This window comes from Sorex araneus, chromosome 3 (genome assembly GCF_027595985.1).
Source record: "Sorex araneus isolate mSorAra2 chromosome 3, mSorAra2.pri, whole genome shotgun sequence".
NCBI lineage: Eukaryota > Metazoa > Chordata > Mammalia > Eulipotyphla > Soricidae > Sorex > Sorex araneus.
Genome location: NC_073304.1, coordinates 102732501 through 102745279, shown reverse-complemented (window position 1 = coordinate 102745279; position 12779 = coordinate 102732501). Strand labels below are relative to the sequence as shown.

Here is a 12779-nt window from a genome sequence, read left to right as displayed (position 1 = left end):
CACCTGGCTTCATGCCCAGAGATTACTCCTGACAGGGCTCTGCTGACTAGTTGTGGTTTAGGGTTCGAGCCACGGTTGGCGGCAAGCAAGGTAAGTGCCTTCTTCCTGCACTTGCTCTCCAGCCCACCTGGTACCTCTTCAAAATGTAGTATTTCACTTTTAGTGTGCGAGTCCTAGTTCTTTACTCTTTAGATACACTTTAGTATCAGCTTATCTAGCAGTCACTTAGATGAAACCGACTTGACTTTGCTTGCCTTGCATTAGAGATTTCTGGGAAATACAGCTTTTAACATGAAACTGAATTTTCCCATCAATGAATATGGTATAGCTTATGGTCTAGATAGGCCTTTTATTAATATTTCCTTCAATAAAATGCTATGTTTTGCTTCACAAAGGTCTTATGTAGTTTTACTTAGATTTATTCATAGCAAGTTTTTGTTGTCATTGTAAATTAATTTTTCATTATATCATGCTTTCTCGGGGCCCCTCAGAGGGGATGGGCTCCAGCTTCCCTCCCCACCCCAAGCAGAGCTCCTGGCGGCCGAAGACCACCAGAACCTAGCTGCAGCCATGCTGAAGGCTCCTCTCTACACGTTCGAACAGGCCTCATGCATGAAGGTATCGGCAGAGGAACCCAGGTGTGTGTAATCCCATCAACAGCACCCAGAGACTTAAATGCAAGCTCTCAGAAGTGCGCAGCCACAAGCGGCCACTTGATATCTTTAGCCTACCTCTCCCTCTAGGAGAAACTGGCAATCTTCTGAGAGTTTCCTGCCCCCATGGGACAGCCTTGCAAGCTCCCCATGGTGTATTCATATGCAAAATCCAGTGACAAGCTGGATCTCATTCCCCTGACCCTGAAGAACCCCCAGTGCAACATCGTTAGGAGGGCCAAGTCGAAATAGACTTCTAAGATCTCAGGGAAAGAACAAAATGAGACGTTACTGAGCCTGCCAGAGAAATCGGTGATAAACAGGATATTGTGATTGGATTGTGATCATGCTTTCTAATTGGGTACTGCTTTTGATTTGGAATGGCATTGACTTATGAATGTTAATCTTGGAGCCAGGAACTCTAAACACTGTTTACTAAACTCTTTGCTTGTATAGTTCACATATATATATATATACATATATATATTATATAAAATACAGTCCTATTATCTGCAAATAATCACTTTCCCCCTTACTTCAATCGTCCTATTTTATCAACTTGTCTGATAGCACTGACTAGTGTCTCCACCACCGTGCTCCTTAGAAAAGGTAATAATAAGCATTTTGTTGTCGCTGACTTAAAGAATGCTTCTAAAATCTAGTTTTTATCTATTTGGCAACTGCTGTTCTGGCTTCACTCTCCACTGTCTGATTAAAGGTGTCTTCTTTAAGTTCTATAGTGGCTAGCACTGTAGCACTGCTATCCCGTTGTTCATAGATTTGCTCGAGCCTCCATTGTGAGATGGCAGCTGGTCCAGGTTGACTCCCAACACCCCAGTGTGTCCTCCAAGCCTGACTGGAGTGATCCCCGAGTGCAGAGCCAGAGGTCAGCCTTAAGCATCACTGCGTGTGGACCCCACAAAACATAAAGGGGGGGGGAGAAAAGAAATGCCATGAGTGGGTATTGAATTTCGTGAAATGCCTCATCTGTCTTTTGATCAGGAAATCTAAGTCTTCCAAGAGGGCTGGAAAATAATTTGGCCTCTTCAAGAACCAGCTGTGTGGGCCTTTGATCCTGCAAATTATGATGCTCAAATCTGTGTCCTGACACGTTTCTCTCCGCGTGACCTACCAGCTTCCTTTAACGGCATGCCACAGCCTCCCAGCCCACTCTCATCTTTGCTCTGTGTCATTTCAGGTCCTGTCCTGAGCTTGGGAGCTTTGAAAGTCTTTTATTTATGACATTAAAGGATCCCTTTCCTTTCTTTCAAGGTAGGCTAGTCAAACCACCTTCACTTCATTTCATCCCAAATATTTGCAAGCCACACGGCTGAAGGCAATCCGTTGGAGAAAGGGCAGACTTCATCCCCCGGACTAATCTCCCCAGAGGACACTGTCCAGCTTCTTGTCCTGCGTGTGCACTAGGAGTTAGCAGTAGGAGAGGCCCGAGTCCAGCCCCAGCCCGGGCTCTGACTCATTAGCTAAGATCTTTCATTCACGAGACCAGGGGCAGGACAGAGTCACCTTCTAATATGAAAGATATAACTTTGGTGTATTTTTTTTAAAGTGCATTTTTTTCGTCCTGATGGAACCTGATGTCTATGTGCGAAGCGCAGTATCCACCGGTGAGTTCCGTCTCTAAACCTGCAGGTAGTATTTTTTAAAAGAATCAAGGCCAGAGACAGTCATAGGTGTTAGTGTACTTGTCATCCAGAACACTGGATGATCCGCCGAGCACTGCTCGGGGTCACCCGAGTCCTGTCGCAGCCTCCTCCCCAAACCAAACTAAAACTAAATTTAGGGGCCGGAGCACTCGTACATCAGGGAAGATTTGCCTTGCACTTAGCCGACCTGGGTTTAATCTGCAACATGCGATATGGTCCCCAAGGCCCACGAGGAGTGACCCCGGAGCACAGAGCCGGGAGAAAGCCCTGAGCGTAGCTGGGTGTGGTTCCCCAGCACAAACTTTAAAAGCTTTGCGGGCGCTGGAGCCCCAGGCTGGGCATCTGCCTTGCATGCTAGGTTTAACCGTCTCTTGGGCACCCCCAGGATCAAACCCTAGCACCACTGCTGTGGCCCAGAAATAAAGCTTTCTGGAAGAGCCAGAATCGGACACATTTTCTTAGTACACAGAAAACATCAGATGCAAATAAGCTGAGGTGGTTAGAGGGACGGAGATGAGGCTCGGTGATGACATACCTGCCTCACATGTATGAGGCACCGAGTACTGCAAAAAAGGGGAAAAAAGGAGGGGAGGGGGAGAAGGTAGTAGGGATGGCAGGAAAGGTAGAAAAATTGGCTAGTCACATGAAAAACAAGGCTTTCAAACACTGTTCTTGGGTGTAAAGTTTCCGCTTGCACGTGGCAGGGTCACATGGTCAGGCTGAGCCCTCAGCCGGCTTGCTATGGACCTGTCCAGCCGGCCGCTGCATCTGGTGGTTCACCTGGAGATCTCGCAGGTCAGGACAGACTCTGCCCGGGACGGGGCTGGGGACACAACGGGCCAGGGCAGCAGCTCAGGGCCGGGCACAGGGCCCCGCCAGGTGTTGCCAGCAAGGACCTGAACTTGTCCCTCGTCCATTTGAAACAGAATCCCGGGAGCTGGTCCTCAGCCACACCCTCTGCCCTCCGATGGCCACGAGCCATCTCCTTACTTGAGCAGAACTCCAGGGGACAGCTCTGCTCTCTGGGCTGTGGCCACTGGGCAGGGCCGGCCAGAGCAGTCCTGGCTGACTGCACGCGGCCCTCCAGGGAAACCAGACTAGCTGGGCAGACAGGTGAGAAATGGCACAAATGATGGGTAGGAGCTTGGATGTTTTACAAGGACTTAACAGGAGCCACTTTTTAAAAAGGCCGAAAATGAACTACGAAAGCGTCTTGCCTCCTCCGGGCGAAAAAGTGGGCAGGAGTGGGGGTATGAGGGTGGGCGTGAGCCCTCAGACGGCGCTCCAGAGAAGAGGCCTCCCTTCAGCCTAGGGAGTCACCCTGGGCCTCACGTGCCGTGTGCATGCAGATCTGGGCTAGGGTGGCTGTTCCCAGGGCTGACCCCAGCACTGTGGCTGGCAGACTAGGCGTGAACAGGCCGGGGGGGAGCTGTGCTCAAGCGGAGTGGGGAGCAGGGCTGGTGGGTCCTGGAGGTGGAGGGGAAGGCTGCCTGGAGTCGGTGTCTGGAGGCTGGTGCAAAGCAGCAGTGGGGCCGGGCTCTCGGGGCTGCAAAGCTGAGTCCCGCATGAGGGGCTGCTCCTCCCTCCTCCCCCCTGGAGGGCACTGCGCGAGCCCGGCTGTCTCCATGCTGGCTACTCACCGTGGTGGAGACTACACAGACTACACGGTCGGTGACCCCTGCCAGCCCCGAGCCCAGCCTCAGTGCCAGGCACCCGGGCAGTCCTACTGTGTGCCCGGGCGCGCTGTGGTGCAGGGCCGTGGGAAATGGGGACTGGGATATAGGCGATACTTCCCAAAAACCCCGGGAGGACAGCAGCAAGCTGGACTGGATTTTGCTGCCTGCTGAGGGCGCCCCACCCCCTGCCCCCAGCCCAAGACCCCTGAGCACGTGGGAGCCCAGAACTGCCTCTCTGTGTGCTCTCTGGAGGTGCTCGGACTGGTCTTGGTCTTTTTTCTGGTATCACCAGGAGCTGAACCCAGGACCTGCCTCAGGCGAGCACGGGGCCATGAGCTTTTCTAAAGGAGGCTCTTCCTGCCATCCTGCAGGAAGAGGTGTGAATTGCGACGACAAAGCAGGGGGTCTGGCCAGGTGTACGCCCAGTGGGTCTGCGGGTCCTGGGAGCCTGGGGTATCCCAGGGCCTGACCGAGCTGAAGACTATCACCCCACCCCACCATGACATTAGAGGCGACAATGCCGGTCCCCAGGGTCCAGACGCTCAGGCCCTTCGCAGTGTCCCGGGTACCACACCCCGGCCCTGCGGTGCACTCTGGCATCAGCCCGCGGCCAGGGCCGGCTCCAGGCCCGCCCTCCACAGCCCGATGCAGACGGGCACGTCTCCCTGCAGAGACCCTGGGGCTGTCCTCTTGGGTCCCACCGCAGCACGGAAGGTCGGACACGTGCGTCTCGGGCGCCAGGACCTCAGCTCCCTCGCCGGGAGACTGGGAGAGAATCAAAACGCAACGATCAAGCCAACCTTTAAATAGTAACTTTTAAAAATATAAAAACAGCTCATTACAACGACTTTTCATTTTCTGTTTTCTTCAGGAATTGGCTTCTTCTCGTCCTGCCCTCCCTTTCGGCTCGAGCTTCAACGTGGAGTGGGGGGAGGGGCAGACGTGTGCTCAGAGACGGGGGCGTCCGGGCTGCCCCCCCCCCCCCGCAGCGAGCCCAGCACAGGGGAGCAGGGCCTTCTCTCCAGGTGGAACCATGCGTCACAGCCACAGGAACACAGTATAAAAACCCTCCTCCGAGGCGCCATCCAGAGCCCCCGCCAGGCCCGCAGCGGCTTCACTCTTCCTTCACCAGGGGGCGAGGAACAAAAGGAAGACAGCCCGAAGGAAAAAACAAACAGCCCAAGTCCCAGTGTCTCAGGACACCTGGGAAGGCCGCGTGGCCCCTGCAGGCAGCTGTGTCCCCTGCTGCGGGTGGGGCTGCAGCCTCACCTGGTCCCGGCCCGCCGCACGCTCTCCCCACTCGGGGCAGAGGAAGAGGCTGGGGCAGGGGAGGAAAGCGTTCACTTTAATTAAAAAAAAAAAAAAAAAAAAAAAAAAAACCACTTCTAATTCTTTTTATTCCAATTAAAAAAAAAAAAAAACACACCCACATCAGCTGCTCCTTGTCTCTGGGCTCCCTGAGCTGAGCTGCCATGCTTGCCTCTAACTTTGTCCACTGTAGGTCGTGTCCGAGCCGGGACGGGCGGACGGGGCGTGTCCTTGCTTGCACGTCTCCCGGGGAGGGGCGAGTGCAGCAGAGGTGGGGACAGGGGCGCTCAGCACCTGAGCAGGGCGGGGCCGGGCAGCGGCACCGTCCAGGGTCACATGCGCCTGCCCCGGTGCCCCCAGCCCCTTCTCCGCGTTCAACCCCTCCCCAGCTTGGAACTCGTTTGAGAGAAAACAAGAAAGCCGCCCACGCGTGGGCCGCGATACAGCAGGCGAGATACACAGCGAGCGTTCCGGCGGGCCCTCCCCGCCCACGGTCCATAGGAGTTTCTGTATGTACACGTTTCACAGACAGGGTGCGGGAGCCCCTCCCCCAGCGCAGACGGGGTCCGCTCCAGTGTCCCCGACCGGGCAGGGGGACAGGTCGGAAGGAAGGGGCAGGAGAGACAGGGAGGGGTGAGGGCTGGGGTCCCGTGGGACGGACCGGCTCAGCCCGCAGAGCAGCCCAGCCCCCGCCGTCCTGGGCACTGGCCGGCCGCCTGTCCCAGCGGAGTCTGTCTCTGGGAGTCGACAGCCCTGTCGAGTCCTGGTTTAGTAGATGACCTCATACACCGTGGCCTTCTTGTCACCAGAGCCTGTTACAATGTATTTGTCATCCGCTGAAATGTCACAACTCAAGACGGACGAGGACTCCTTCGACTGCAGCGGCCAGGCCAGCAGTGGGGGAGAGAAGAGCAGGTTTCACGCCCAGGGCCTCCGCGCCTGGCACTGCACCCGCACCCGCCCACCCCGCACGGCCAGCAGGTCCTGAGGGTTCGCGCAGGGCGAGAGAGGGGCCCTGCCCACGGCCACAGGGGAAGCTCACAGCCCCGGGGGTTCCCAGACTCTGAAGACGAGTCTCTGATGCAAGCCACGCTGGGCGAGGCACCCCGGGACACTCCCGGCTCTGCGCCGAGGTATGAGTCCTGGTGGGCTCAAGGGGCCAGCCACCGTGCACGCCCAGCCCCTTCCTGCGGTTCTGTCTCCCCAGCCCTAGAGGAAGTCTGAAGGATCAGCCCAGAGCAGAGTGTGTGTGTTGGGGGGGGGGGGGGTATGTGACTAAGTTCAAGTGACCAAGTGCCAAGAAGAGGTGGCCCAGGCCTGGCCCCAGTCTGGTCAGCTGGGAAAGGCCTGCGTGAGTTCAGGGTGCCCAGTCTCAGCAGAAAGGCCAGACAGCTGCCCAGTCTGGATCCAAGAAGTGGTTTGTGGGCCTGAGTCCACATAAGTGTCCATAGAGCATGTGTGTACGTGAGGGCCATGAGCCAAAGGCTGAGGGTGTGTGCAGTGAGTGTGTGCATAATGGGGGTGTTCTATGTGTACACTGTGTGTAGTGTGTAGAGGGAGTATAAGTGTGTACAGTAGGCGTGCATTGTGTACAGTGAATGCATAGTGTGTATAGGGAATGTGTGCAGTGTGTATAGTATGCAATGTGTGTATGGTGTGTACATAGTGAGTGTGGGCACGGAATGCGCAGCATGTAGTGTGTGCAATGAGTGCGTCTAGTTTGTGCAGTGAGTGTGTACAGTGTGCCACGTGTGCCGTGTGCACAGTGTGCGCAGCGAGTGTGTGCAGCGGCTGCCCCCCACGTGTCTCTGTGAGGGTGCCCTGGCCCCCGCCCCGCCCGTACCTGGAATATGCTGGCCCCGTAGGGCGTCCTCCAGGCGTTGAGGAGGTTGTCCTTCCCCGTGCTCACAAACCACTTGCCTGTACAGAGCGGGGCGCCGTCAGGTGCTGCCCCGAGCCCAGCAGGCCCGTCTGGCGAGTCAGCGCGGGGGCAAGGCCCACAGGGCTGTCCCCTCACCCTCGGTCCCGGGGACCCCCCGCCCCTGGGGGCGCCCGCGGGTGTCCCCGCCCTCACCGCAGTAGGCGAACTTGAGGGAGAGCACACAGCTCTCGTGCAGGTGCAGCTGGTACTTGTCGGGCTTGGTGTGGTGCAGCACCTCCACGTTGCTGCTCTCCATGCCCACGGCCAGCCACTCCCCCGTGGGGCAGTAGCCCAGCGAGAAGATCTGCGGGACAAGGCAGGGTGAACGGGGGGTGGGGGGGAGGCAGAGACCCTCCCCCAGACTTCCCCAGAGCTCTAACCACTGTACTCTCCAGCCTGAAAGCAAGTCAGAGGCCAGCCAAGTGCACCACGGGCTAAGCCCCAACTTTCGGGGGGGACCCGGGGGCCGAAGGTGCTCTCTGCAGACGCTGACCTTTCTCAGGTTGACAGGAAGTGAAAGCTTAACTTTATACTCAAAACTCGACCTGGACAGGTAGAGACAGGCATTGCAGAACGCTTTCTCTGACCCTCAGCCTGGCCCACACGATGGCCTTGCCACTGCCTCCAGGAAGCCTGATGACTCGGCCAGGCTGCAATCCCTTGGGAGCGCCACCTCTGAGGGTGTAGGAGCCAGGGGGGTTGGTGCGGACGCGCACCTGCGAGGTGAAGTCGTGCTGCTGCAGCTGCCGGCCCTCCCGCAGGTCCCAGGAGCGCACGGTGTTGTCCAGGCCGCCGGTCCACAGCTTGGTGCCATCGTGGGAGATGTCTATGCAGCTGGCCCCGTCCGTGTGGCCCTGGAACTGCCTGTGGGGCCAGGAGGCGGCAGCTGAGCTGCCCTGCCTGCAGGTCCAGGCCCCAGGATGCACCTTGCAGTGCCCGATCCCCCACCTCACCTGCAGGGCCTGTCCGTCCATCCACCATCACCTCACCTGACCAGCGCCTGGTGTCTGTCTGTCCGTCCCCCCCACCTCACCTGACCAGTATCTGGTGCCCATCTGTCCGTCCCGCCTCACCTGACCAGCGTCTGGTTGTGCAGGTCCCACACGGCGATGTTGCCATCACTGCAGCAGGAGAAGCAGACTTTGGCGTCAGGGCTGATGGCCAGGGCGTAGCAGGCGGGCGCCGAGGAGGTGAGCTCGGCCTTGATGCGGGGCGTGGGCGAGGCCAGGTCCCAGATGGTGAGCGTGCTGGCCTCGCCGCCCACGATGAGCGTCCGTCCGTCGGGCAGCAGCTTGCAGGAGCGGATGTAGTTGTCCCTGTTCTGGAGGGGCACGGGCCAGGCTGAGTCTCCTCCCGGGGCCCGGCACCCACTCCCGTCCCCAGCACCCCGAGTGCAGAGGGACCGGCCAGCCGCTCGGGCCTGGGGGAGACGCCGCGCCCTCACCAGGCAGTCCAGCTGGGAGATGGGGCTCTTGCTGCCCGGCTGGCTGATGTCCCAGATCTTCACGCAGCCCTTGCCGCCCGTGTACACGTGCCGCGTGGGGTTGCTGATGGTCACGGCGCACACCACCTCCCCGTGGCTCAGCGTGTTGATCTGCCGGGCGTGCCTGGGGATGCCAGGGCCCGCCAGGGCGTCGTGGGGGAAGGGCACGGGCTGCATCTGCCCGTCGGCGCTCACGTGGAAGGAGTAGGCTCTGGAGAAAAGAGGCATCCCTCCGGCGTCCGCGCAGCGCCCTCCCCTTCGGGAAACCCCCCATCGCGACCCCTGCCCTGGCACGCACCCCACACACGCTCTGGGCCCGGGAAGAAACCGTCCCTGACGCCTGCCTCCGTGGTGTGACAGGGAGGGACGTGCAGGTGGTGCCCAGGAGGGGCCAGGCACACAGCAGTCGGGCTGAGGCACTGCGGCAGGAGCCAGTGGGGCCCACAGCTGGGCAGCGCCGTGCCACTCGCGTCTGAGGCCCCAGGACCCGATGTCCCCTCCCTGCAGGGCCAAGTGGAGCCCAGGGTGGGCTGGCTCAGTGAGCACCTCCTGAGGGTTGTCGGGGCCCTGGAGGCCTCCCCCACCCCGAGCACACCACGTCGAGGGAATGCTTACGGCTTTCCGCCAGGAATGGAGGCGAGGCTGGAGGGCAGGCCCGTGGCCCGCATGGGGGGGTGAGGGTCGAAGCCGACCTGCACGGCAAGACAGGGCCAGCCCTTAGCGAGAAATGCCACCTGCGTCCCCCCCCCACCCGCTTCCTCCCACCACTTCCGGGACCCCCACGGCTGCGCAGACACAGCGACAGGCGGCCTCAGAGCCGGGCACTCAGCCCCGTGGGCCCCTCGCTGGCCTGGCCTGTGTGGCGCGGGCACTCCTCACGGCTGTGCCCAGGCGGGGACAGAGCCGGGCACCGTGGGCGCTCACCCTGGGCCCCCAGCCCAGAGCCGGGAACACAAGGGTGCCCCCGCCCACGTGCAAACAGGCGCCTCTGGGTGGGGCACACGTGGGGAGCCCACTGACCGCTCACCACTGCCCACCCTGTGAGGGCAGCTGCCCATCTGCTCAGCAGGCAGGGCCCCAGTCCCTCTAGCCCCACCCCCGAAAAGGAGCCAAAAGGTCTACGTACAGCTCCAAAGCTCACCATTGGCGACCGGCTGTAGGCGGCGGCAGCTGCCGCGGCCGCGGTCATCTGGGGCGGGAGGTTGTGCAGCCCTGCGTAGGCGCTCGGGCTGGTCAGGGAGCCATTCATCTCGTGGTGGCTCATCATGGCGAAGGGAGTCGCGTAGGAGCTGGTGATGGAGATGGGGGTGCGCAGGGCTGAGGCTGCAAGGACAGCGGAGTCAGCACGGAGGCGGCCGGCAGGGGCAGGGCACCCCAGCCCTCTCCTGGATCAAAGCTGCCTCATACCGGGCTGCCTCCTCCAGGCAGTCCTCTAGGGTGACACCTACCTAAGTGGGCTCCCCACTGTCTTCACAGCCCGACAAGGTGTGAGCTAAGACGTGCCCCCCTTTCAGGGAGCAGGTGCCAAGTCACTGTCAGGGCAAGGGCAGTCCCCGTGGCCAGCGGCCTGCCTGTCCCACGCGCACCCCCAGAAAGCCTGCCTCTGAGCCGTCCGCTCCCTCCAGCACGCAGGGCCCCGCTGTGCGCCTACCCATTATACCCATCGGGTCCATGCCTGCAGCTTTACCCGGCACTGACCGCAGCCCTGGGGTCGTGCTGGTACCCGGAGTCGGGGCGTCATTCCTGGGGGTTGGCGTGTTGGACTTGAGCCCGGGGGTGGACGATTTGTCGTTCTGAAAGGGGAGACGGGGAGGCCAGGTGCCGTGAAGCATCGGCACTGGCCCGGTTCACAGGCCAGGCCCTGCCCGGCTCTGATTAGTGAAGGGGAAGGTCCCCACCCCCCTCCACAGAGCCGCAGTCACGGCATGGTCCCCACCCCTGCCCCGCAGCGTCCCCTGGGTGTGAACCCCCCAACCAAAAGCCAAGAGCAGCCGGAGGATCTGCCCTGTGAAGCCCAGCCCCCCACACTGTGGTGCGAGCACACAGGAGTGGCCCCGGACAAGCGAGTACCCATCATCCAGTGCTGACTAGTCTGCATGGGGCCCCGATACAAGCCGGGTCAGAGAGCAGCCGCGGCCCATCCCGTACCTCCCCTCCCTCTGCTGTGCTCAGCCCGTCCCCACGTACGTGGCCCAGGTCTTTGGTCTTGGAGGAGGGTGTGCTGCTGGATGAGGCCACGGAGGCAGGGCTGGTGGGGGCGTCCTTCTTCAGCCCCCGGGCCTTGTCCAGCCCGTTTTCAGGGGGGGAGTGTGCGGGGCTGACCCGGGGTGTCGTGGGGTCCTGCGAGGCACAAGGGCACAGAGACGCTATGAGCTTCCGGGGGGGCGTCTGCAGGACAGTCCCCCGAGCTGAGTTCCCGGCTGCTGGGGCTGACCTCTTGCCAGCTCAAAGAAAGGCAGAGAGCTCCTGGGGACACTAGCATCTTGGGCGCAGGGGGCAGGGGCGGGTCTCTCTCAGGGACCCAGTCAGGGAGCTCTCGGTGCCTGGCACCAGGCAGGGATGCCCAGGCCTGAGCCCGGCCAGCTACGAACAGCCTCGCCCCACAGTCCTGACCAGCCCTCACCTCGTTGGAAACATCCACCACCAGGTCGTCACTCTTGTCCCCATCACTGTCCTGCAGGGCAGAAGCAGCCAGTGAGTCCCAAGGCCCCCCCAAGCCCGCCTCCCTCCCCGTGCCCCGAGCCCAGCCCACAGGCAGCCACGGTTCAGGCCCCCCAGTACTGGCCCGTGGAAACCAGCGCCTGCTTCTGGCCTCTCCTGTCAGCTCAGGAAGTGTGAGCCTGGACCCCGAGGCCCCCTCAACACTTCGGGCACAGAGAACAGGCACCCTGGACTGTGCCGGGGGCAGACCCGGGGACTCTGGGACGAGCTCAGTCCTCTCGGGACTGGCCTGTGGGCTCCTGGGTAGGCGAGGCCCTGACGTACGTATCGGCCCAGACTGTCCTTCTCCTCGGCCTTCCGCTTCTTGGCCTCCATGCTGTAGTCGGCGGAGCCGCGGTGCTTCTCGCTGGCCCGCAGGCTCTCCGAGGGCGACACGGAGTTATTCTGGAGGCGGAAGACGTGGGGTGAGCCGTCCCTGCACACCGGCCCCACAGCGCCGAGTGTCAGGACAGACCTGGGCCCAGCCCCCTCAGAGCTGTGCCTGCCGGGAGTGTGGGCGGCACCACGTGGGGGCACACCACCCCTCTGCCCGCCACACATCTGCGCCCAGGGGCAAGGCTGGACTCTCAATGAGCCTCAGCCAGAGCTGGGGGTATGCGGGCTCAGCGGGTCCGTGGCCCAGCAGGAGCTGACGGCAGCCACGAACAGGTATAAAGCGCCTGGTCTGAGGCCAGGTGTCCAGGGGCGGGGATGGAGACGGAGGGCCGGGGCTGGGCAGTGCTTCTCAAGCCCCTGCGAGACCCCCACGGCAGTGCTGACCCTGGGCCCCTAGGAGGCCAACCCTGGGCCTTTGAACCATCTCTAGAAACCCCCTCATCTGGGGTGCCTCTGAGCTCCCCTTCCCGGCAAGAGTAAGCAGGGGCGAGGGGCTGGAACAAGAGGACACAGGGCCCACAGTGCCGGTCAGCAGCACCTGCGTCGGCCCGTGGGGCGGGCAGGGACTGAGGCTGGGGGAGCTCATGCCCGAGGCCGTCGGCACCCCAAGGGGCACTGGGAGCGGTGGCTCTTCTGAAGGGCTCCGTTCCAAGCGCCTGCAGTTGGCGGGGGCTCAGAGGCCTGGGATGGGAAACTAAGGGGACCCCTGCACTGCCCACGGCCAGTCGGGCCCCACCAAGGGCACGCAAGGGACATCTGCAGACATGAAGGGCGTTAAGCCAGGGGGGGGGGCACCTGACACCCCACCAAGGCTGCGGCGGGCGGGCGCACTGGAAGGAAACAACTGGGGGGCGGTGGGGAGCCACAACGCCCGCGTCTGGGTGCCCCTCCCTGCCAAGTCTGCCTGCAGCGAATTAAAATGGCAGATTCTCAGGCGGGGTCAGCACTGGGAAGGAAGCGCCGGCTGGCCTTCCACGC

The 12779-nt window shown here is 61.1% G+C and overlaps 1 protein-coding gene across 18 annotated transcripts in view; it reads right to left on the bottom strand.

The window, feature by feature from the left end:
* Positions 1-4789: 4789 nt before the first annotated feature.
* The window catches only part of TLE3 (TLE family member 3, transcriptional corepressor), a 32044-nt gene continuing 24054 nt past the window's right edge, over positions 4790-12779 (bottom strand). For 7 of the 18 annotated variants that reach the window (XM_055130676.1, XM_055130677.1, XM_055130679.1 and 4 more), the window contains 12 exons: positions 11691-11810; positions 11329-11379; positions 10893-11045; positions 10357-10498; positions 9832-10028; positions 9321-9421; positions 8667-8916; positions 8296-8543; positions 7939-8086; positions 7376-7526; positions 7145-7221; positions 4790-6177 (listed from right to left, as the gene is read on the bottom strand). In XM_055130676.1, the coding sequence (XP_054986651.1) occupies positions 6070-6177; positions 7145-7221; positions 7376-7526; positions 7939-8086; positions 8296-8543; positions 8667-8916; positions 9321-9421; positions 9832-10028; positions 10357-10498; positions 10893-11045; positions 11329-11379; positions 11691-11810 (1746 nt within the window). In that variant the 3' untranslated portion in view covers positions 4790-6069. The remainder of the gene's footprint in view (positions 6178-7144; positions 7222-7375; positions 7527-7938; positions 8087-8295; positions 8544-8666; positions 8917-9320; positions 9422-9831; positions 10029-10356; positions 10499-10892; positions 11046-11328; positions 11380-11690; positions 11811-12779) is intronic. The other 11 variants (XM_055130682.1, XM_055130687.1, XM_055130690.1 and 8 more) reach the window with 5 other exon arrangements.